This window comes from Panthera leo, chromosome D3, assembly GCF_018350215.1.
Source record: "Panthera leo isolate Ple1 chromosome D3, P.leo_Ple1_pat1.1, whole genome shotgun sequence".
Taxonomy (NCBI): Eukaryota; Metazoa; Chordata; class Mammalia; order Carnivora; family Felidae; genus Panthera; species Panthera leo.
This window is the reverse complement of record NC_056690.1, coordinates 18,201,357-18,225,458: the sequence shown is the minus strand read 5'-3', so window position 1 is coordinate 18,225,458 and position 24,102 is coordinate 18,201,357. Positions and strand designations below refer to the sequence as shown.

The window sequence follows — 24,102 nt, the reverse complement described above, 5'->3', positions numbered from 1 at the left end:
GGGAAGATGGGCTTTCGGCACAAAGCCAAAGAACTCAGCCAAGTCCGCGACCACCTTCTACAGAGAACTCACTTTCTTACGGTCCACACAGCCCACTTTCTCCTTTTGGCCAGCTTCCGAGCCAGGGCCCCGCGCCAGTGGGCTTCAAGTGTGATGGCTGAAAGAGTTCACTGCCAGCATTAGAAGGTGAGCACGATCACATTTAAATACAATGGCTTTTTTCCAGAAACATTCAGCCACTCCACAAACATCCGGATACCCACCCGCACTCTGCCCGAGAGATGGAAAGGTGGTGAGTGTTACCAGTTCTTGTGGGGAGCGTGGGGGGCGGTTCAGACAACTGAACCAGGGCAACAGAGGAACCCCAGGGGTGCTGCAGGAAGCTTCAAGGAAAGCCCCACAATGACGTGAGGGGATCAGAGTTTCCCCAGGCCTTCCTGAGGGACCCGTCAGTTTTGTTGCCGCCCGCGGCTGGTCTCAACTGATGTGTGCTTTAAGTTGCCTACACTTGAGAACTGAGATACGTAAATTGGGACACATAGATTTCTGACTTGCTTCCCAGTTTTTAAGTGCTTTGCAGATTTTGTTCAGTTATTCGGATTAGAAAAAATACCTTCTTGTGTGCTCCTCATAGCAGCACTGTTTTCTGTTATAAAAGCAAACAACTGAAACGACCCATGCGTCCATCCAGGGAATGGCTGAATTATGAAGTACTCATACAGCACGGGGGTTGGCAAACTGCGGCCCGCGGGCCATCTGTTTTTGTAAACAAAGGTTTACTGCCACGCGACTATGCCCGTTTATTTACATATAGCCTATAGTACCTTCCTGATACAATGTCAGAGCTGAGTAGCTGTGACCGAGGCCGGGTGACCCCCAAGTCTACAGTACCACCTGGTCTTTAGGAAAGTTTGCCAACGTGTGATACGGTGCAATCCTACGCAGCCGTGACAGTAAATGACCAAACCTGCGCACGGCGACTGGTTGCATTTCGGAAACAAACACATCCCTAAAAATATAAACAGGATAATCTTACGGAGTTCCAAATGTGTCAGCCAATAAAACTGTTGTTTAGAGACATATCCATAGATGGTAAAGCTATAGAGGAAAACAAGGCAATGAGAAATGCAGAATTGCAAAGAGAGATGGGGGCGGGGGGGGCAGGGTTGAGAAGGGACAGGAGAGTGACAGGAGACGGGTTCCCAAGGTACTCCTGGTGTTGGCATTCTTTTAAAAGAGTTATTCTGTAAACAGGCACACGTGGTGGGATCCAATAAACCACGTCCGTGGGAGGAATACGGGCCACTCCGTTGCAGTCTCGGGTCAACAGAATAAAGACGAGACACACGCAAGGTTTCAAGGCCGAGCAAGGGGAGAGAAGCCACCAAAGGGGCCTGAGCTCCAGGTACAGCAGGGATGAGAGAGACCGCAGAGGTCTGGCTCACTGCAGACGGGCACGTTTCTGTTTTAATTCTTACCTGCGTGTCTCTTTCTCACATACACTCTCCTCTCTAGGCAGGCTTTGTATGTGGCTTGGATTCTTGCAACTTAAAATGAAACAAAAGTTTTGGTGAGATGGCTTTCAGTTGTGCACCTGCGTGGTAGCGCTTTTCCAAGGGCAGGTCAGAAGCAGCCCTCGGGGCGTGCCTTGCGGAGCTGACTGGGAAGAGCTGGGAAGGGGTGGGCCCATCCTCCCTCCCTCCCTCCCTCCCTCCAGGGTAAAGAACAGACTCGGTGGTTAGAGCTCCCCACCCCCGTCTGTCTACAGGGAGCCTGCTGGCCCTCGGTTCCATGGCCCTCGGACCACATGCTTGCTCGCCCTCGAGCTGCCCCGTCCACCTCCCTCCACCTGGGGACTGAGTTCCCAACACAAGCCAGGCGCACTGAGGACCCCACAGACCAGTGGCATCCCATTCCCTGGGGGCTGGTTAGAAACGCTGGGGTCCCCCCTGCAGCCAGCACCCACCCAGAAACCAGGTCCCGGGATTGGTGCCCACTGCTGTCACGGTCCAAAAAAAGGACGGTGGTCACAAGCCCGGCTCCTGAAGGCGGGCAGACCCATGTTCCAACCCAAGCTCTGCCGCTTACTAGCTGTGCAGCCTTCAGCAAGTTACCAACGTCTTGGGCCTCAGTTTCCCTGACTGCCAAGTGGAGATAATACAGCTGCACAGGTTAGTTTTAAAGAGCACAACGAGGTCCTGAGGGCAGAGGACTTAATATGTACCTGGCACACAGAAAGCACTCAGGTATACGCGGCAGGGTCTGTCTCGACAGACCAGTTGAGATTTCAAGGGAGAAGCCCCACTGCACTCCAGGAGTTTTTACATTTTTTTGCACCCCCAACCTCCACCCCAGAAATTTTCTCATTTACCGTTTGCTGTGCTCCCCGCGCCCCGCGCCCCCACCCCGTCCCCCGTGCCTGCAGGCTTTGAGGCGACACCTTCTGGCATCATACTGGTATGAATGAAGTGTTCAAAGCTTCATTTGAGGTTCGGGTCCTAACAAGTGGGATGGCAATCCGGCATTTAAGTTTCCGGGTGCGTCCGTGACTACCCTCCAAACACGCATTAAGGCATATAAACCCATGTGTTCTCATTCTGGGTTTCCAAAGCGAGTGCTTCTTACATTAGATCAGACACCATGTGTAAGATGTAACCCAAGCTAAGCCGGTTCGTTTCACATTCTACGGAAATCAGGACAGGAAAAAAAAAAAAAAGAAAAGAAAAAAGAAAAAGAAAATCATACCTAATTGATGTTTACTAAATTCAAAGGCATCTTCAGTAGCAAACAGAGTTCTGGGGAAACGAATGAATATCTTGGTTCTAGAAGTGAAAGAAAAGATCGTTGTCATGAGTAATTGGCTGGCTTGAATAGTGTCCCCTCGCCAGAACCTCAGAATGTGATCTTATCTGGCAATAGGGTCTTTGCAGAGGTCATCAAGGTAGGGATGGAGAAGAGATCATCCAGAACTAGGGTTCACCTAAATCCGGCATGCGTGTGCATCTAAGGGACAGAAAAGGACACACAGGCACAGGGAGGTTCATGTGAAGACAGAAGCAGAGACTGGAGGGAGGGAAGTGGCCACAAGCCAAGGAAGGTCAGGAGCCACCAGAAGCTGGAAGAGGCAAGGAAGGACCCTCCCACAGAGCCCGCCGACACCTCAAGAACACTCTTCTGTTGTTTAAAGCCAGCCAGTCTGTGGTCATTCGTTACCAGCCTCAGGAAACTACTACATTGATTTGACTTGAGGTTAGTTCCTTAGGCTTTGAAGATTGATGACAAGGAATAGGAGTCTCAGTTTTGTTTTGTTTTTTAGGTTTTATCTTCTTTTTTAAAAAAAAAAATTTTAACGTTATTTTTGAGACAGGGAGAGACAGAGCATGAACGGGGGAGGGTCAGAGAGAGAGGGAGACACAGAATCCGAAACAGGCTCCAGGCTCTGAGCTGTCAGCACAGAGCCTGACGTGGGGCTCAAACTCACGGACCGCGAGATCATGACCCAAGCCGAAGTCGGACGCTCAACCAACTGAGCCACCCAGGCGCCCCAGGTTTTATCTTTTTAAAAAATGTTTATTTGAGAGAGAGTGTGTGCACGCACAAGTGGGGGAGGGGCCGAGAGGGACAGAGAGGATCCCAAGTAGGTTCCACACTGTTAGTGCAGAGCCTGATATGGGGCTCAATCCCAAGAACCGTGAGATCATGGCCTGAGCCGAAATCAAGAATCGGATGCTTAACCAACTGAGCCACCCAGGTGCCCCCAGTCTCAGTTTAAAAGAAGATCCCCTTGGGGCACCTGGGTGGCTCAATTTGTTAAGCGTCTGACTTCGGCGCAGGTCATGATCTCATAGTTCGTGAGTTTGAGCCCCACGTCAGGCTCTGTGCTGACAGCTCCGAGCCTGGAGCCTGCTTCGGATTCTGTGTCTCCCTCTCTCTCTCTCTCTTTGTCCCTCCCCCGCTCACGTTCTGTCTCTCAAAAAGTAAATGTTAAAAAAAAAATAAAAAATAAAAAAAAGGAAATCCCCTCCACCAGCAAAGATAAATTATCAATATGCATCACTTTCTACCTGCCCTACGCACCCTGTGAGGGCAACTTACCACCTATGACCTCTTTAGTCCGCCTCCCTTGGGCTGTGTGAAGCTCTATTCCCCTCAGGGATCAGGCTTAGAAATGTGGTTAATACTTGAAGCAGGTCCCAGGACAGAAGTGTAAGGATGGAGAGGGACGAGGTGGCCAGACGGCTGTCTATATGTGAGTGGGAGTTAGGAGTTGACAGGCAAAGCCCCTGATAGATTCGAAGGCAGAGATCCCTGGAGCTGGATTCTCTGTGGCCTGGGAATGCCCGTCTATACCCTTGGGCACCGCTCCCTACCACCAAATTCACCCTGACCAAAAGGACTTATAGGACAAACTAAACTCTTCGCGGTTCGCCCCACGGAGTTCTGCCTCAAACGCTTCCAATGTGTACAAAAGTTCTCCTGCTCACGGACAACTACAGCGAGTAGTTGTACAGTAATGTACTCGGAGTTCTAGAACACCACCTTCTGGGATGCCCGAGGAGCTTTGGCATCACAGAAGTCCTAATATCCCCTCTGAGAGGTCCTGCGTGCATGTGATCAATAACAAGACCAAACAAACTCATCTTGCAGGCAAAGACGTTCAACCCAGCCCTGAGTGAGGTATAGAACACAGGGTTCCTTTCCAACTTAATCTCCTCCCGTAGGCAGTGCTAGAGCCCTTCCAACCACTTGGAGCTTGTGATGTTGTGACTCTTGATAACAAATACATATTTGGGGATGCCTGGCGGGCTCAGCCAGTTAAGCATCGGTTGAGTGTCCGACTCTTAACCACAGTTCCTGAGATCGAGCCCCGTGTTGCTCTCTGCACTGGCAGGGCAGAGTCTGCTTGGGATTCTCTCTCCCCCTCCCTGCCCCTCCCCTGCGCGTACTCTCTCAAAATAAACAAACATTCAAAAAATAGATGTATTTGGTCTTTGTCCTGCTCCAATATCACGGCTCCCCAAATCCTTGTAATTAGAGCAACAGGGGCATCTTCTTGTTATATTTGGACTCTGTTCCTGAAATGGTTTCAAAGGGATAAGAGTGAAACGGGTGTCTCACTAGTCATTAACAGATCCCTTTCCACCACACCACACCCAAGTTTCTGCTAAGGAAGTGATGTGTGCAAAGCCCCCTGGATGACCTAAAGATGGGAGCCGGCTGCCAGGGAAACCAATCTTGAGATGAGAGGCTGAGGACTTTCAGCCCCGCCTCGAGGTAGGGGAGGGGGGCTGGGGGTTGAACTGATGACTTTGTCAATCGTGCCCATGTAATGAAGCCTCCATAACCGCTCCCCCGTGCCCTCCGCCAAAAAAAGACGTGGCTTGATGTTCTGAGTGTACCTGGAGAGGGCATGGAAGTTCCAGGCTTCTTCCCCAGACCCCGCCCTATGTATCTCTTCCATCTGGCTGTTCTTGAGTTCTATTTTTTTGTAATAAGCCGGCAATCCAGTAAGAAAAATGTTTTAGTTTTTCTTTAATTTTTATTTTTGAGAGAGAGAGAGCGAGAGAGAGAGAGCGAGCATCTGTGCAAGCGGAGGAGAGGCAGAGAGAGGGGAACAGAAGTTCTGAAGCAGGTTCTTCACTGACAGCAGCGAGCCTGATGCGGGGCTCGAACTCCTGAACCGCGAGACCATGTCCTGAGCTGATGGCTCCACCGACCGAGCCACTCAGGGACCCAAGTAAAATTTTTTTCTGAGTTTTCTGAGCCACTCTAGCCAATCGATTGAACCCAAAGAGGGGGTCCTGGGAACCTCCAATAGCTAGCCAGTCAGTGGTCAGAAGCACAGGTGACCAGTGGGACTTGTAAGTGGCATCTGAAGTGGGGGGCGGGGTAGACAGTCTGGCGACGCTGAGTCCTTAACTTGGGCATTGGACACTACCTAGGTAGACAGTGTCAGAACTGAGCTCAACTGTGGACACTCAGCTGCTTTCAGAAACGTCGTGCAATATTCTGCGTGAGCAAAGCAAGGTGAGCAGGTACACACAGTGTTTTCTTCACGGAGCTGCATCTAACTTGAGTGGATGGAGGTATCCGCTTGTACGTCTACGTAAATTCCTTTAAAAATTCATCTCCAGGCTCTAGACTCATACGGGTCAATGCACAAAGCTTTTCAACGGGGATTTCTTGGCCACTTACCTCCCTAACTTGTACTCCTCGGGCGTGTAGCCGATGTACTGGATCAGCCGTTCTACGCCCTCTGCTGGAGGCCCGTGCCAGTGTGGCCAGGTGTCTGGGCACAAGGACTTGTACCTGGGGAGAGGAGAGGCCCTTCCAGAAAGCCTTCGGACCTTCCACTCACCTCCCCCACCCCCACTCCCCTCCAGAGCTCAGGATGTGCTCCGCTGTGGTATGTCAGCGACTCAGCACAATCTAGCAGACTCATCATACCAACTTCCTTGAATTCAATAACAACATACTTGGCAAGAAACATAAAAGGGAGAAACGGTCTCAACGGGGTGGGTTGGGTCTGTCTTCATAGAACAATGACATCGTCAGACACCCCACCCAAGAAACTCCATTCCACTCCTAAGTACACACGCAGAGACATGAAAACATACGTCCACACACAAGCTCATACATGAACGTTCACGGTGTCATCACTCATCATAGACAAAAGGTAGACACAACCCAAACGTCCGTCTGCCGATGAATGAATAGATAAATGAACGTGGGCCAGCACAGGAAGAAAAGGTACCGTGCTTGGTAAGTGACGAGGGATTTCTCAAGGGTAATTTTGGACGTAATGCTGATTTAAGAACCTGATTTCAGCACACAGTACAACTCCCTTCTATATGTGGTCACCATAGACAGAACCATGGTTGTCTGAAACATAATGAAGTAAGAGAACGCAGAATTCCAAGTGCCCGTGGACCAAGGGTAGAAACTATATCCGGGACCGCCCTGGCTGGGTTTGAGTCCAGCTCAGGAGCCGGGCAAGTCACTTCACCTCCTCACCCTGTGCAACACGAACAATAACAAGCCCTTCTCGTGGGACCGTCACAAGGCTGAAGGGAGATAATCTGTGGAGAGCACTGGACACAGTCCGAGACTTCAAAAAAATGTTAGCTACGTTACTCCTACTATGCTTCTTGCCCTTAATAATGTTACATGGTTCCTACTATTTCGAAATCACATTTTACACTGTTTTTTAAAATCCGTTAATGTTTATATTTGAGAGAGACACAGCGTGTGATCAGGGGAGGGGCAGAGAGAGGGGGAGACCCAGAATCCGAAACAGGATCCAGGTTCTGAGCTGTCAGCACAGAGCCCGACACGGGGCTCGAACCCACGGACTGCAAGATCATGACCTGAGTCGAAGTCGGATGCTTAACCAACTGAGCCACCCAGGACCCCACATTTTACTCTGTTAAAAATGGGTTTATTTTCCAGGAACTATACTTTATGAGCAAGTCCATGAAGGGCAATGGACTGAATGTTTGTGTCATCTCCTTACTCCTAAATTCTCATGCTGAAATCCTAACCCACGATGTGATGGCTTTAGGAGGTGGGGTCTTTGGGAGGTGATGAGGTCATGAGGGAGCCTCCATGAAAGGGATGAGTGTCCCTATAACAGAGGCCTCCAGAGATCTCCCTCACCCTCTTTCCCCCACGCGAGGATATGAGAGAATGGCGGACTTCATGCAACCCAGAAGACAGTCCTCACCGGAACATGACCACGCTGCTATCTCGAGCTCAGATTTCCAGCCTCCCAAACTGTGAGAAATAAATTTCTGTTGTTTGTAAACCACCCAGTCCCCGGTACTTTGTTTTAGCCGCCTGAATTAAGACAGGCACTGAGTGTCATGTGTTCTTCCCTGGTTACCTTTCCCGGTCTAGTCACGTACGCACAAAGGCACAGGGGCACGCCAACCCCAGGGAACACAGTACAGCCCCAGGCCCTGCTCCCGGCTGTCCAGGCCACGCCCATCACTAGCACACGTCATCAAAGTTGTCCAAACATGGGCTAGACAGACACGGCGGGGAATGAGGAGATGCCTTAAACACTGGCAGGGAGAGAGACTAGTACGTTCCATCTGTGTAAGTTCCACTAGTAAATTTCAAATGTGAGATACAATAGCTTCCTGATCAAGGGAAGTAAGGCCAGGCAGGGTGCACACATATGATCATCTTTAGCCCATCCCTGAGCCCACTGACCTGCAGCCATGCCAGCCTCCTGGCTGGTCCTCCAGCCCACCCAGTTCCCACCTCCAGGCTCTTCTCCCTGGATCACTGTCCCCAAATACCTTCATGGCTCCCTCCCTCCACTTGGAAAGGCCCTCCCAGACCACCTTACCTAAAGAGGTAAAGCCTTCCACCTTTCGACCCTGCTCCTCTTTCCCCTCCCCAGATTCATTTCCCTTCAAAGACATATCCCCACTTGACCGCCTATATCCTCATTATAGCTAGTGGGCTCCCCCACTGGGAAGTAAACCCCATGCTGCAGTGGGGTCTGTGCTGTCCTGCAGTTACCCAGCACCAAGGACAGCGCTGGCACACAGCAGGTGCTCAGTAGTATTTACAGAAAGAGTGAAGGAGCCTCAGGCGATAACAAAATAGAAAAAGAAGATGTGTGGGGCGCCTGGGTGGCGCAGTCGGTTAAGCGTCCGACTTCAGCCAGGTCACGATCTCATGGTCCGTGAGTTCGAGCCCCGCGTCAGGCTCTGGGCTGATGGCTCGGACCCTGGAGCCTGTTTCCGATTCTGTGTCTCCCTCTCTCTCTGCCCCTCCTCCGTTCATGCTCTGTCTCTGTCCCAAAAATACATAAAAAATGTTGAAAAAAAAAATTAAAAAAAAAAAAAAAGAAAGAAAAAGAAGATGTGTGAAGTGCAAAAAAATGCAAAAAAAAAAAAATGGGAACGTCAAACGCGCATGTGTTTGGGGGGTAGGGTGGGCGGTGGCTGCTGATTCTGGCCATCTCTACCCCAAGTTAGACTCAGAAAAAAATGGATATGTGAAAATGATGAATGAAATACAAGTAGCTGATGAGCAAACACAAAGCAAACAGTCTGGTAGTTCCTCAAACAAATAAACATTGAATTATCATACAACCTAGTAATCTACTCATAGGTATACCCCCTCCCAAATAAAAATACATGTCCACATAAAAACCTATGCATGTATGTTCCTAACAGTATTATTCATAATAGCCCCGAGCAGAAACAATCCAAATGCCCATCAACTGATAATGCATAAATAGAATGTGGCCTGTCTATCCACACAATGGAGCATGATTCAGCCCTCAAAAGGAATGAAAATATACACTACAACAGGGATGAACCTTGAAAACACGATGCCAAGTGACAGAAACCAGTCACAAAAGGCCACATACTGTATGATTTCATGCATATGAAATGTTCAGAATGGGGAAATCTAGAGAGACAAGCAGTAGGTTAGTGACTGCTTCGGGCTGGAGTGGGGGTGGTAAGGAGATAAGGGGGTTACAGCTAAAGGGTGTCAGCAGGTATATAAATCATTAACAGAACAGTAAGGAAAGAGATTATTACTTAATAAATGCATATAAGCAGATATTACTTACCAAGGCATGAGGCTCATGGGAGAAAAATAAACATGATCTTTGGTAGAGAAAGATCTGAGATCACTAAATCAGGGGCTAAAAATTAGAGCTGCTAGAAAACGCTCAAGTTTCAAAGGGCAGGATCTGGATGTAAGTTGCAAAATGCAAGAAATCTGATGAAAAATGTAAGCTCGTGCACAAGGCTTTTATACAGTTGAAGCTCAAAAGCAGCTTAGTATCAGGTTAAAATATAAAGTTGCCAATATTCAACCATGGCGACCCACAAAAATAACAATTTTATTCTGCTTCCCTTGAGTGTGTGAGAATGTGTGTTTTGTTTTGTTTTGTTTTGTTTTTTTGGTAGGACAAATTCACACATAGCCCCCCACCAATGAAGTGCTGGTGCACAAGCAATTTGAGTGGCGGTGGTGGTGGGATTATATCATTAAATCCTTATGAACTTATGTTCACACCACTACACCTCCTTCTCTTGATAGCCCATGAGGCCGAGAGGATCGCTTCCAGACTGAAGGCTAAACTAGCACCTACAATCACCATGGGAAGGGTCTTCCCCAACTAAGTACAGACTCAAGTGGTGCACTGCCCACTCTGCCCCCTGGGTGGCAGGTCTGTGTGTTAACCTGTGTTTCCTGGACTCCAAGAAGTTACAGGCTTAACGTCAGGAAGGGAAGGAGGTACAGTGAATCAGTTTCCTATTCTGCAAAATGTTAGTGCTCATCACAGTCACGTCTACAGCAATTAACCAAAGGGAGTTGCCCGGGGCCTGGCCTTTTATTCAGCAACGCACCCTGAGAGTCCTCACACAGTAGGCATTTGTACCAGCTTCAACTCAACAAAACCAACTTTACCTTTGCAAGAAATGTTCATATTTCCGCCGGTGTGCAAAGCCAGCCCGTCTCACCCGCAGGTGCTCCATCAGCCCCAGGTACTTGATCTGATGCCTTATGAGCAAGTCATCAAACTTGCCTTTGGAAACACAGAAGGGAGAGTGACAGTAAAGGATTCCATGGCTCCGTTTCAACCAAGACAGATCACAGGCTGCAAGCTGACCATCTGTGGGCTGGGTCTGGCCACGGACATATTTTGTCAGGTCCTAACTCTGTTGTTTTATTTTAATGGGGGAATTTACAGCAAAAATTGGATTTCTGGCTTCTCTTAAAAAAAAAAAAAGATATCCGGCCATGCTGGGCTAGAGTCCCACGTGGCAATAACTAGCTGGAAGGTAATAGGGCTGCTCCTTTAGACAGCATGTGCCCTTTGCAGTTCGCCACAGTCCCCTCCACTCCCTATTGCCTTACATCCTGCTTCACTCACGTGCTCTTCCTGCCTGCCTTCTGTAAGCCCCTGACTATACAACTGTGTTACCGACCATGGCATGAGCATGGAAGATACCCAAGTCCCAGACCATTTGGAAAACTGTTCGCTGGCTAGAGAGAAGCAACACTGCTTCCCCCCACCTCTGACATCTGCCTGGCTCAGCTGTGCTGCTCCTGAAACTGGCCAGGCTCTGAGCAATGGTCACACAAGACCACCAAAAAAACTCCTCTCCCTCCTTATTCGTTTACCTTCTATTATTTAAAAATGAAAATAAATCATGTATGGAGAGCAAGGAGCAAGCCTGTGGGGTTTTTGTTTTTTTGTTAGGATTTTAACCCACTGCCACCTTGGCTTTCCTCCCAGCCTTATTTCCCTGAGTTCAGTGTTCAGAACGATTCATGACTCACTGGGTTCTTTCCTCTCATTGGGCTTGATGCAACGGATGTATGAAGGTTCCTTAGAGATGAGGATTTCCAGAAGGCTGCTCAGGCTGTTTTTAAACTGAGTCCCCACCTTGAGAAAGAGAGAGAGAGGATGAACTAAGTAGATATTGCAGCTCCAAGTAAATACAGAGAAGATTGGCCAGCCCTTTAGGTCCCAATTCCTGACATATTATCCTCCCCATTACCATTCTGCCCACTAGGAGAAGGTTCTGAATGTCCTGGCCCGAGAAGTACAGGCTCAGACTGGTCAAGCAGAAGCCGGACAAGCACCTGTCCAGAATTCTTCCTTCACTTAGCAAATATGTGATGAGCGCCTTGTAAGAGCCAGTATCGCCATTGAGACCATCACCCCATGCTCTCTTACTTCCTTGTTACCAAGCTTCCTTTATGACACACTGTTTTAAGTTCTTTCTTTCTTTGATGGTATTTTCCCATATTTTCTTTCACTAGATTATAAGCCCCATGAGAAGAGAGATCTTGTCCACTTTGTCAGCGTTAACTCCTGTGCCCCCTCTACACAGTAGGCACTGAGTGCAAATAAGCACACTGGTTGCTACACTTGGAAAGTATATATTTAGTAGAACGTGTTAGCAACATTTCCAGAAAAAGGAAGGACAGCTTAAAATGTATAGGTAACTGGGGGTAACTGTGCCCTCTGGCTGATTTTTGCTACCTTTCTAATTCTGCATGAGCATTTTTTCCCCACCTCCCCACTCACCGTTGGTGGCCTTCTTCGGTTTTCTAACTCAGCCACCAGGAAGCATTCCTTAAGGATGCGATTGTTGGAACTGCAGAGCACCTGCAAGTAAAAGAAACGAGTTCCACGTTCAGTGTTTCGGAAATCACTAAGGGGCCTTCAGGAGAGCTTGCATAAGTGTGCACAAGGTCCCAGAGCCACTTACTTCCGGAGCACTTGAAGAAGTGGGGAAAAGACATAGTCAAACACGGAAGGAAATGTTTAAATCTTCATTTTATGGTATTTTTTAAGTTTACTTATTGATTTTTGAGAGAAAGAGAGAGACAGACAGACAGAGAGTGGAGGGGGGTGGGGGCAGAGAGAGAAGGAGACACAGAATCTGAAGGAGGCTCCAGGCTCTGAGCTGTCAGCACAGAGTCCAATGCGGGGCTTGAACCCACGAACGTCAAGTCATGACCTGAGCCGAAGTCAGACGCTTAACCGACAGAGCCCCCTGTGCCCCCCAACGTTTCTTTAAGTTTAAAAAAAATTGTTTAATACACTCTAATTCTGCATTTACAACGGCAGGAAAGAGCAATTTGCATACAGGAGAGAGCAAATTGAAATGACCCATTTTGAAGCCAAAACAAAGTGCAAGGAGCCTCAGCCCTGGCTGGTCAAGTGAGAGACTTGGAGATTTTTCCATGGGAAGCCCCCTCCGTGGGTGGGTTTGTGAGGGGCAGGGGCATGGCACACAGAGGCCAGTGTGTCAAATCGTCAGGAGACGATTATTACGTTCCCTGTGTCGGCCCGGCCCTTCCACTCCTGTGTCATTCACCGCGACTCTGAGAGGGAGGCCCCACCAGACCCACCTCACCAGATGGGGAGGTCTGCCCGAGACCCCCAGTTGGGAAGGGGTGGGGCTGACAATGACCCAGGGAGCACCTGCCTGGAGCAGAGATCCAAAGTTAGGAATTGCTTCTCTATCCTGAACCCCAGAGGTGGGGACAAGAGGACCTAGAAGTGACAGAGAAAGACCAGGGAGGGCAGAAGACATCCCTGAAATGACTGGTTTGTGCGTCCACTCTGAAAATGCCTCCCTAACGGTTAAGCTCTTTGTAGACCAAGCTACTTAAGTAAAATCCCATTTTTATAAAACAGTTGACTGTTTCAATGCAAAGCAAGGCTCTACAACACCCAAGGTTTTTCTGATCAGTGAGGTACATGGAGGGAGACTGGGACTTGCAGCAGCAGCCCTAGGGGCTAATCTCAGCCCCACCTCACCGTGTGACCTTGAACAAGTTGAGATTTCTCTGGGTCCGTCTCCTCATCCTCTGTTTGTGCTACCCTGCTATATTCCCGCTGCACCAGAACAAAAATCTCTACTCCTCCTTGGGCACTTCATCCTGATGGGCTCAGTCCCCGCTCCTAACATTATACTCGTCACTGAACACACACTGAACTCATCTGGGCCTCAGGGCCTTTGCACATGCTGGTCCCCCCACCCTGGAGAAACCCCATTTTTTTCCAGTCAACAGCTCGAAGTCACCTCCAGAGGGGTGCTTTCTTTGATCTCTTAAACTAAATTTAAAATGTCCCTCTCAGGGCACCTGGGTGGCTCGATCAGTTAAGCATCTGACTCTTGATTTCGGCTCAGGTCATGATCTCACAGTTTGTGAATTCAAGCCCCTGTGTCAGGCTCTGCATCAGTGCTGAGCCTGCTTGGGATTCTCCCTCTCCCTCTCTCTGCTCATCCCCCATTCAGGCTCTGTCTCTCTCAAAATAAACAAACTTTAAAAAAGAAAATGTCCCTCTCAATCATATTTCCTTATTTTCTTCATAGCACTTCTCACTGATGGATAACTTATCGTGTGCAGTTGACCTTTGAACAATACGGATTTGAACCATGTGGATCCACTTACATGTAGTTTTTTTTTTTAACAGTAACATTACTATAAATGTATTTTAAGATTTTCTTTTTTTTTTAATACGATTTATTGTTTAGTTGGCTAACATACAGAGTATACAGTGTGCTCTTGGTTTGGGGGCCTCAAGTTTGTTCTCTGTATTTAAGAATCTCTGTAAGATTTTCTTACTAACATTTTCTTTTCTCTAGCTTACCTCCTTTTAAGAATGCAGCATATATGATACACGTAACAGACAAAATATATGTGAATCGGCTGTTCATGCATCAGTAAGGTTTCCGGTGAACGGCAGGCTGTTAGCAGTTAAGTTGTGGGAAGTCAAAAGTCATACATGGATTTTTAAAATTATTTATTTTTGAGAAACAGAGAGAGCATGGCAGGGGCAGAGAGAGAGGAAGAAAGAGAGAGAGAATCCCAAGCAGACTCCGCACAGGCGGCACGGAGCCCGATGCAAGGCTCGAGCTCGTGAACTATGAGGTCATGACCTGGGCCGAGGTCAGATGCTTAGCCAACTGAGCCACCCAGGTGCCCAGTTATAGGTGGATGTTTGACTGCACGGAGGATTGGCAGGATCTTGTTGTTCAGGGGTCAATGTATATATTTATCCTCGGCCACTCCCCACCCCCACGGTAAGCCTCGTGAGAGCAAGGACCGCCCCGAGCGGGTACAGAGTTCTGGCACACAGCAGGGGCAACATACACACTTGAATAGGCACGTTGGATCAAGGGCACATCGTACAGATGACCTCAAATATCTGTTCCGGCCATGAAGGTCTATCGTAAAGGACTGCAGAGAAAAATCCAGGAGGCCCAATCTAGCCCCAAATCCGGGTCATGGGTGATATCTAATAACCATCAGAAACACACACGGTTAAACTTCACACTTACTTCTTTCAGATGTCTGTAGAGGAGATCATTGTTCTTTTCCAAGAAACCTGTAAAACGTTGAAACTTTTTTTGAGTCAATGGCTTTGCCTAAAAATGCATTTCCATCCCAAGTGATCGCAAAAGGAAACCCTGCAAATAATCTCCTAGGATCAGGTCGGAGCTTCCCAGCCTTGGCACTGCTCACATTTGGGGCTGAAAAGACTTTGTTGTGGGGTCCATCTTGCGAATCACAGAATGTTTAACAGCATCCCTGACCTCTACCCATGCGATGTCAGTGTCACCTTCTCTAGCTGCAAGAGTCAAATTGTCTCTAGTCATGGCCAGATGTTCCTGGAGGAGTTAGCTCGCCCTTGGTTGAGAATGAGGTCCTCAGAGTTGAATCTATGGCATACACGCCGTACTCTAAACTCCCACTTAGCTCTCACAAGAAGGTAGAGATTTTATGCGAAGCACTGTAGATATGTCCTAGTCCCGTAGCATAGAACTACGTATAAACGGAATGATGTCAGAACAAGGAAGGGGGTGCTGAATTTCAAGAGGGGCCAGGCGAAGCCAGGTGAGAAAATCATCCCACCACTTAGCAAAGCCAAGCTGAAGCCCCAGGACTCGAGGCACCCAACAGTGTCTTCATACAAAGGGAAACTCGCCATTTCCAATGTTAAAACTTGGTTTGTTCAGTGCTCGCTTAAAACCTTATCGGTTACTAATAATTGCGTTCGTAACTAAATGACGTTATACAATCAAAACCAACTAAAAAAAGGCGTCTGAGACCTAACCTTTTCAGAAGACTATTTGGAGTCACCAAGACTGGCATCCTTATTGTGGCAAAACAGACATAACATAAAATGTAGCATTTTAGCTATTGTTACGTGTTCAGGGGTATTAAGCACGGCCACATTGCTGTGTAACCGGCACCACCAGTCGTCTCCAAAATGCTTCACCTTCTCAAACTGAAACTCTGACCCCGTTAAATGCTAACGTAACCACCACTTTCTGCCTCTAGGAATTTGGCTCCTCTTCTAATTTGACTACGCCTTATAATGGGAATGATGCAGGGTTTTGTCCTTTTGTAACTGGCTTATTTCACTTGGCGTAAGGTTTTCTTCTTAGAAAAACTTTTTAAACGTTTATTGTTGAGAGAGAGAGAGAGAGAGAGAGAGAGAGAGAGAGAGAGAGAGAACAAGCAGGGGAGGCACAGACAGAGAAGGAGACAGAGGATTTGAAGTGGGCTGTGCAGTGACAGCGGAGAGCCCGACTCAGGGGCTCAAACCCACGAACCACGAGGTCATGACCTGAGCCAAAGTTGGACCCTCAACCCACTGAGCCGCCCAGGCGCCCCCAAACTAATTTCTGATAGAACTTTTAACTTAGCAATGTCACTTTTGGGAATTTATGCTACGTATCTAACATGCACAGATTAGCCAAGTGAAATATGCAAGGGGGTCAACGACAGCAGGGTTTACAAGAAACAAAACTGGAAACAAGCTGTGTCCATCAAACAGGTCAAAGGACACAGCCCTAGAGGGAGTGTCTGTAGCCTCTCAAAAGAAACGTGGTGCAATCTGTTGGCTGCTACGGAGAATAGATGTGAGTGCGGAGGCAAAAGGTGTGGGTCTGAACCCCAGCTCTGTCACTTACTATCTGAGTGACCTTGGGCAAGTTACTTGACTTGTCTGAGCTCAGTTGCCTTTGAGATTAAAAGAAGGATAATAAAACGGTTCTGTGAGGTGAAGCACTGGGACAGTGTCTGGACTACAGTAAGTATTGAGCGTTAATTGGAATCCAAATGATCTTGGGCTCCTAGGTGGCTCAGTCGGTTGAGCGTCTGACTTTGGCTCAGATCATGGTCTTGAGGTTAGTGCGTTTAACCCCACACTGGGCTCTCTGCTGTCAGGACTGAGCCTGCTTCGGATCCTCTGTCTCCCTCTCTCTCCTTCTCTCTCTCTCTGCCCCTCCCCTGTTCACGCTCTTTCGCTCAAAAATAAACATTTAGGGCACCTGGGTGCATCTGACTTCGGCTCAGGTCATGATCCCATGAGTTCAAATCCCACACTAGGTGAGCTTGAGCCCCAGTTCGGGTGAATATGAGCCCCGCTTCTATCTCTCTCTCTCTCTCTCTCTCTCTGTCTGTCTCTGTGCCCCTAGCTCACTTGGGCACACGCTTTTTCTCCCTCTCTCTCTCTCTCAAAAATAAATAAACAAACATTTAAAACAAAAACAAACAATTTTTCTCGTTTTCATTAAATGAAAAAAAATGCAAAACAGAGAACACAGAATAACAATCTGTGTTACTTAAATGCGTGTGCATATATGTGTTATTTGAATATGTATATGTGTCCCCACATACTTAAGTAGATGCAGAAGATATTTCTATTTTCCTGAAAGAAATTACAAGAAACTGTTGGTTCCTGTGGGAGAAACTAGGAGTAAAGGGGACTTTTAGTTCCCTTTTTTGGACTTTTCTGTACCGTTAGGAACTTCTTGCGTTACGTGTATATTATTGATGATGACAATCAATCAATTATCCACAAAGAGAGATTCATTCCATTTGAAAATGTTTTCTGTTTTTATACCACTCTGAATTCAAGAGAAAAAATACATGTTGCTTTTTAAATAGTCTTAGAGAAACTTATTTAAAAGTGAAAATAATTTAGGGGCACCTGGCTTGCTCAGTCAATGGAGCATGTGACTCCTGATCTTGGGGTTGTGAGTTCAAGCCCCACGTTGGGTGTGGAGCCTACCTTAAAAAAGAACTGTAAAAAGAAAAAAAAAAGTGAGAATAATTTAGAACCTAAAGCAGAAATGACAAAAGAAAATATTTTTTAAAGGTTTTGAGAGACAATGTTCGTAGGAACCTTATTAGTAAGAGCTCAAAAGCAAACACCCCAAATGCCTATCAAATGATGAATGGATAAACAAAACAGGGTGTATCCATAGATGGAATATTATTTAGCAATAAAAATGGTAACACAGATGAACCTTGAAAACAAGATGCTAAGGGAAAGACGCCAGACACAGAAGACCACACATTGTGTGATTCCATTTAGATGAAATACCCAGAACAGGCAAATTTGCAGAGACAGAAAACAGATTAGTTCACAGCTGTGGGGGATGGGGCTGGGGAAAACAGGGAATAGTTGCTAATGCAAACAGGGTTTCTTTTTGGGATGAAGTGTTCTTTTTTTGTTAAATAGTTATTTATTTTGAGAGAGAGAGAGAGAGAGAGAGAGAGAGAGAGAGCATGGTAGCAGAAGAGGGGCAGAGAGAAAGAGGGAGAATCCCAAGCAGGCTCTGTGCCATCAGTGCGGAGCCTGACCTGGGACTCGAACCCACAAACCGCGAGATCACGACCAGAGCCGAGGCCAAGAGTTGCCTGCTTCATTGACTGAGCCACGCCAGGCGCCCCTGGGGCGAAGCGTTCTAAAATGCACAGCGGCGACGGGTGCATAACTCTCAAGTGAACAGAGTAAAAACTACCGGATGGTGCACTTTAAATGGGTGAAATGAAGTGGTTCGACAAAAAAGCAATAAAGAGAAAACTTCAAACGGCTTGCTTGCAAGCAGAGCTAGGGAATGTTTGGGATAGACGCGCAGCCGTTTCTTCGGCGGACACAGGGACACCTGCGTGACCGTGACCTACGCCCCACGCACACTCACCTTTGGTGCAGTACGTGACCTCTCCTGCGTAGTGAGAGAGCCGAAACTCCATCCAGCCAATCCTCTTTCGGCCCTTTGGCCCCGCCAGCTTCCGGCTGCAGCAAGAGAGAACGAGACACGAACTGAACCTTCCTAGTTTGCTGTAACAAAACGCACCGACATAGAAAGCAAAGGGCGGAAGAGAAGCCTGGAGAAAGGGTAACCCACTTGCACAGCTGGTGGGATGCAAACTGGTGCGGCCACTGTGGGAAGGACTAGGGAGGTTCCTCCAAAAGTTGAAACAGAGCTACCCTACAATCCAGCAATTGTACTACGAGGTATTTACCCAAAGAATACAAAAACACTAATTCAAAGGGATACATGCAGCCCTATGTTTATAGCAGCATTATTTACAACAGTCAAATTATGGAAGCAGCCCAAGTGTCCACCGATCGGTGAATGGATAAAGAAGATATGGCATATAAACGCAATGGAATATTACCCAGCCACAAAAAAGAATGAAATCTTGCCATTTGCAACGACATGGATGGACCTAGAGAATATAATGGCTAAGTAAAGTCAGTCAGAGAAAGACAAATACCATGTGATCTCATTCATACGTGGAATTTAAGAAACAAATGAACAAAGGGGGGGGGGGGGAGAAACAAAGCAAGAAACAAACTCTTAACTGTAGAGAATAAACTGATGGTTACCAGGGTGGGGACATGGGGGAAATAGGTGATGGGGACTGAGGACTTCACTTGTGATGATCACTATACTGTACCCCTGAAACTAACATAACACTGTATGTTAACTAACTGGAATTGAAATGAAGACTTAAAAATAAAATGTGATCCTTCCCCTGAGAACTGAGGATTTAAAAAACACACGTGAGCCACAGAAGACACACTGATTTGTACAATGAAAAAAGTTCTACTTTTTCCAGATGATAACTAAGAACCAATTTACTACATTTTTATGATGGTAACTGACTAAAATGCTCATAAAACATCATTTTTCAGATTCTGGTGATGGCTAATTTTTTTGTAACCTTTCTTGAAATGAACATATATATTGACAACGCAGATACCCAAGTGGGGGAGGGGCAGAGAGAGAGAGGAAGAGAGAGAATTCCCAAGCAGGCTCTGCACAGTCAGTGCAGATGTGGGGCTTTAACTCATGAACCATGAGATCGTGACCTGAGCTGAAGTCAGACATTTAACTGACTGAGCCACCCAGGTGCCCTTCAGTTTTCCATTTTTGATTCATTTCCTTATCCTTTCAACATTCTACAAAAGCTCTGATAAAGCCACTACCATTTACCCGGTCTTTGCCACGGCCAGAAATTACACTAGGTGACTTACGGAGTCACTTACAATGCTCCGCACCAGGTATATTAATAGGTCACGTGTCTTATAAGTGGCCGAGCTGCGATTCTAGTCCATTTTCTTGGATGCTGTAAACCCTCATTCTCTGGATCTATGTGGCAGTGATGTGAGTACACACGAATGTGAAGATTCGTTGGGTCGTACGCTTCAGATCCACGCATAGCTCTGTGTGTACTTTATATTTGATACGTAACTTAAAAAAAAAACTATTTCTGGGGTTCCTGGGTGGCTCAGTCCATTAAGTGTCTGACTCTTGATTTCAGCTCCGGTCATGATCTCACAGTTCATGAGATCAAGCCCCGTGTTGGGTTCTGGGCTGACTGCACTGAGCCTGGTTGGCTCTCTCCCTCTCTCTCTGTCCCTCCCCTGCTTGCACTCTCTCTCTCTCAAAATAAACATTAAAAAAAAAAAAAAAAAGACTTTGAAAAAGAAGCCTATTTCACACCTGTGACCCTGTCCACAAGGTAACGATCATAAAGATACAAAATCTTAGGGGCGCCTGGGTGGCCCAGTCCATGAAGTGTCTGACTTCGGCTCAGGTCATGATCTCATGGTTCATGAGTTTGGGCCCCGCGTCGGGCTCTGTGCTGACAGCTTGGACCCTGGAGCCTGCTTCAGACTCTGTGTCTCCCTCTCTCTCTGCCCCTCCTCCACTGTGCTCTCTCTCACTCTCAAAAATAAACGTTAAAAAAAAAAAGATACAAAATCTTAGAACATTCTACCTGGAATTCGGGTTTGATTTCTACTAACAAAAGGTACACGTATATAGGAGTCGGTATATCATCATGGTGCGTCACGTTTCTGTGCACGAAGAAGCACCTTTACTCTTGGGGTCCACTCCCCACATACCCAAGAAAGTGGGTAAGAGACGAGCTTCCCCAAGCAACAGCTTGTCGAGCGAGATACATACGTCTGGAAGTGCGCATGCTGGCCTACTTTCTCTTCCAATTTCTCCAGGAAACTCAAGTCCGTAGCGGGACCGGGACGGATACATTCTTCATCCTTCCAGAGAAAAAAAGAGAAGCCTCGATCCGTAGCATCCTACGCCATCGATTCCAAGTTGAAACGCCTTCGCCAGCTGTGGCCGAAGGTAGTGGACTAAAACTCTGTCACCTCAACCCAAGTTCAGGTGAACCTTGGGGGCGCGAGGGCAGTGACCCCTCACGCGTGCTTAGCTTCTCAGAGGGATCTGAAATCCTGTGAAAAGTCACCTCGCCCACCCATCCGGCCACCATATTTCCAAAGTCTTCTTGAACACCACCTCAGTTTCCCTTAACCAGCCACTGCTGGCCAAGACCACATCCCCTTTTACCAGGAGCAAAAACCTCATGGAGAGAAAGCTACAAAGCCCCGGGCATCTAACTCCTCACGTCTCTCCGGCTGTGTCTTTCTACTTCCTGTTTCGGGCCCTTAACATTGGCAACATGCGAGTGACCATCTTTAAAATCAACCCTGCAGCTTTTGTTAAAATGACAAGAGAACACCGGGCTTCAGGTGAGTGAGACAACCCTTTCGAAGTGACATGTCTATGCTAGTCTAGCCATCAATATGAGCATTGAGAGCCCCGAGAAGAGCTTATGTCAGCCTGTGCCTCCCGGAACTTGCCTCCCCGGATGTCCACACGGCCCTTCCCAGACCACCTCGCCTGAAATTGAGTCATCCTTCCCAGCGCATCTCATCTTTTGAGCTTTTTTCATTGTAAAACCTACTTATGTTGCCCACGAAACTGTCTGTTGTCAGTCTCTCCGCGCTAGAATTTAAAGCTTCATGAATGTAGTGGTTTTGATCTGTTTTGTCCACTGCTCGTGTCCCACAGCACAGGGCACAGTCATGGCACCAAGGAAGCATTCGGTAAGCATTTGTTGAACGAAGAGAGTCTGAATGCTTACCACACACCGGCATAATTCTAAGCCCTGTGCATGTACAATCTCAGCCTGTCCTTACAATTCCTCGAGATAAGTGCTGCTATCACTGCGTCCATTTAAGACAAGGAGATGGGAGCTCAGAGAGGGTAAGACACCCACCCAAGGTTACATAGCTAGCAAGCAATGGGGCGGGCATCTGAATCCAGGGGGTGCCCATGTTCCTGGCAACGACAGGCACCATCTGTAGTCACTGCTGTGCTTTAGAATCTTGTTCACCCGACAGTTAGGTGGGGGCGGGCGGCAGGCAGGAGAGAGGAGACCAATTATTTTCGTTATAAGGGAGAAGATCCCAAATGAAAAGGCAAAGAAATACTTTCTCATTGGCTTTAGATTTTAAAAAGTGATGTCTGGGGGCGTCTTGGGTGGCTCAGTCGGTTAAGCATCCGACTTTGGCTCAGGTCACGATATCACGGTTCGTGGGTTATGGGTTCGAGCCTGCGTCGGGGTGATGGCTGGGAGCCTGAAGCCTGCTTCAGGTTCTGTGTCTCCCTCTCTCCCTGCCCCTCCCTCGCTCCCACTCTGTTTCTCTCAAAAATAAATAAACATGTTGAAAAAAGCGATGTTTGAACTGGAACAATTGGGCATGGATGTTCTCAGAAGTTCCAACAGGTCAAGATAAAGCCATGGGTGCATCCCAAGGAGTCTCAACTCTGGATCAGCGCACATTCTTTGTAAAACCTTCCTTTATGTTTTCTGGCTTTCTGCTTGTGCTAAGCAACCCTTTTCAAGCCTGGGGGAAGACTTCCGCGTGTTGGCGACACCGTATGAATGGACTCTAAGTCAACGTTAATTTTCTCACCAGAATGGAAATGATCCCTTTGTGTCTCTCGTCCACCAAATCACAGATGATCTTGTTGTTGAAATACTGAATGGGCTCCCACTGAAATGACAAAGAGAAAAGAATTCTCCGAGGGGGATTTAGGTGAACATAAAATAGATCTCTTTTTAAAATGATTTTCCAGGGGCGCCTGGGTGGCGCAGTCGGTTAAGCGTCTGACTTCAGCCAGGTCACGATCTCGCGGTCCGTGAGTTCGAGCCCCGCGTCAGGCTCTGGGCTGATGGCTCGGAGCCTGGAGCCTGTTTCCGATTCTGTGTCTCCCTCTCTCTCTGCCCCTCCCCCGTTCATGCTCTGTCTCCCTGTCTCAAAAATAAATAAACATTAAAAAAAAAAAAATTAAAAACTTGTTTAAAAAAATAAATAAATAAAAATAAAATGATTTTCCAACGTTATTTTTCCAAAGTCTGATTTTTTTTATCTCTAACATTAAAAAAAAAAAAAAAAGAAAGAAAGAAAAGAAACTACCCGAATGTCAAAGTAATTTCCCAGAAAATAAGCAGAGCAGGAGAGAAAAAAATAATTCTTAGTACTAGGGAGGCCAAAATCTCCAGGGAAATATCACTTCTCAAGCAAATCTCTTTCGCTAGATTAAGAAATCAAGTGAGAAGAAAACATTAAGACGTTTACCTCTATACCTTCCATTTCATATTCTGCCTGTTCCGCCTTAAGGGTTCTCTCAATTAACAGTTGTTGGAGTTTCTCATTGCAGTAATTGATGCAGAACTGTTCGAAACTAGAGAGGCCAAAAATTTAAAGAGCTAAAGCTACGCGAGTAGACCAATTAAAAAACTGTATTTGTTTATTTTTATTTTTTTTTAACGCTTATTTTGAGAGAGAGAGTGCGGAAGTGGGGGAGGAGCAGAGAGAGAGGGAGAGAGAGAATCCCAAGCAGGCTCTGCACTGTCAGCACGGAGCCTGATGCGGGGCTCAAACTCACGAAATTGTGAGATCATGACCTGAGCCGAAATCAATAGTCAACGCTTCACTGACTGAGCCACCCAGGCACCCCTGTATTTACTTCTTTTTTTAAAGATGCTTTTTAATACAGAAAAAGCAAAGTCCTTATTAATTATACAATTTACTAAATAGATCCCAAGAATCAAGTTAAAAGATGTTTGCATTTTTTTTTTACATTTATTTATTTTTGAGAGACGGAGAGAGATAGAGCATAAGTGGGGGAGGGACAGAGAAAGAATGAGACACAGAATCCAAAGCAGGCTCCAGGCTCCGAGCTGTCTGCACAGACCCCAACGTGGGGCTCTAACTCACAAACTATGAGATCGTGACCTGAGCCCAAGTCGAACACTTGACCTACTGAGCCACCGAGGTGCCCCAAGACGTTTGCCTTTTTTTTTTTTTTTTAACGTTTATTTATTTTTGAGACAGAGAGAGACAGAGCATGAACGGGGGAGGGGCAGAGAGAGAGGGAGACACAGAATCGGAAGAGGCTCCAGGCTCTGAGCCATCAGCCC

General features: G+C 47.1%; 1 protein-coding gene across 3 annotated transcripts in view; it reads right to left on the bottom strand.

Moving 5' to 3' along the window:
- Window positions 1-24,102, bottom strand: part of MYO1H (myosin IH) — a 114,932-nt gene that overhangs the window by 7,771 nt on the left and 83,059 nt on the right. For 2 of the 3 annotated variants that reach the window (XM_042911150.1, XM_042911151.1), the window contains exons 12-23: window positions 23,258-23,363; window positions 22,592-22,672; window positions 20,778-20,869; window positions 18,501-18,595; window positions 14,844-14,890; window positions 12,074-12,154; window positions 11,320-11,425; window positions 10,444-10,561; window positions 6,196-6,309; window positions 2,746-2,822; window positions 1,479-1,547; window positions 73-157 (exon numbers count right to left, since the gene is read on the bottom strand). In XM_042911150.1, the coding sequence (XP_042767084.1) occupies window positions 73-157; window positions 1,479-1,547; window positions 2,746-2,822; window positions 6,196-6,309; window positions 10,444-10,561; window positions 11,320-11,425; window positions 12,074-12,154; window positions 14,844-14,890; window positions 18,501-18,595; window positions 20,778-20,869; window positions 22,592-22,672; window positions 23,258-23,363 (1,071 nt within the window). The remainder of the gene's footprint in view (window positions 1-72; window positions 158-1,478; window positions 1,548-2,745; window positions 2,823-6,195; window positions 6,310-10,443; window positions 10,562-11,319; window positions 11,426-12,073; window positions 12,155-14,843; window positions 14,891-18,500; window positions 18,596-20,777; window positions 20,870-22,591; window positions 22,673-23,257; window positions 23,364-24,102) is intronic. The other variant, XM_042911152.1, reaches the window with a different exon arrangement.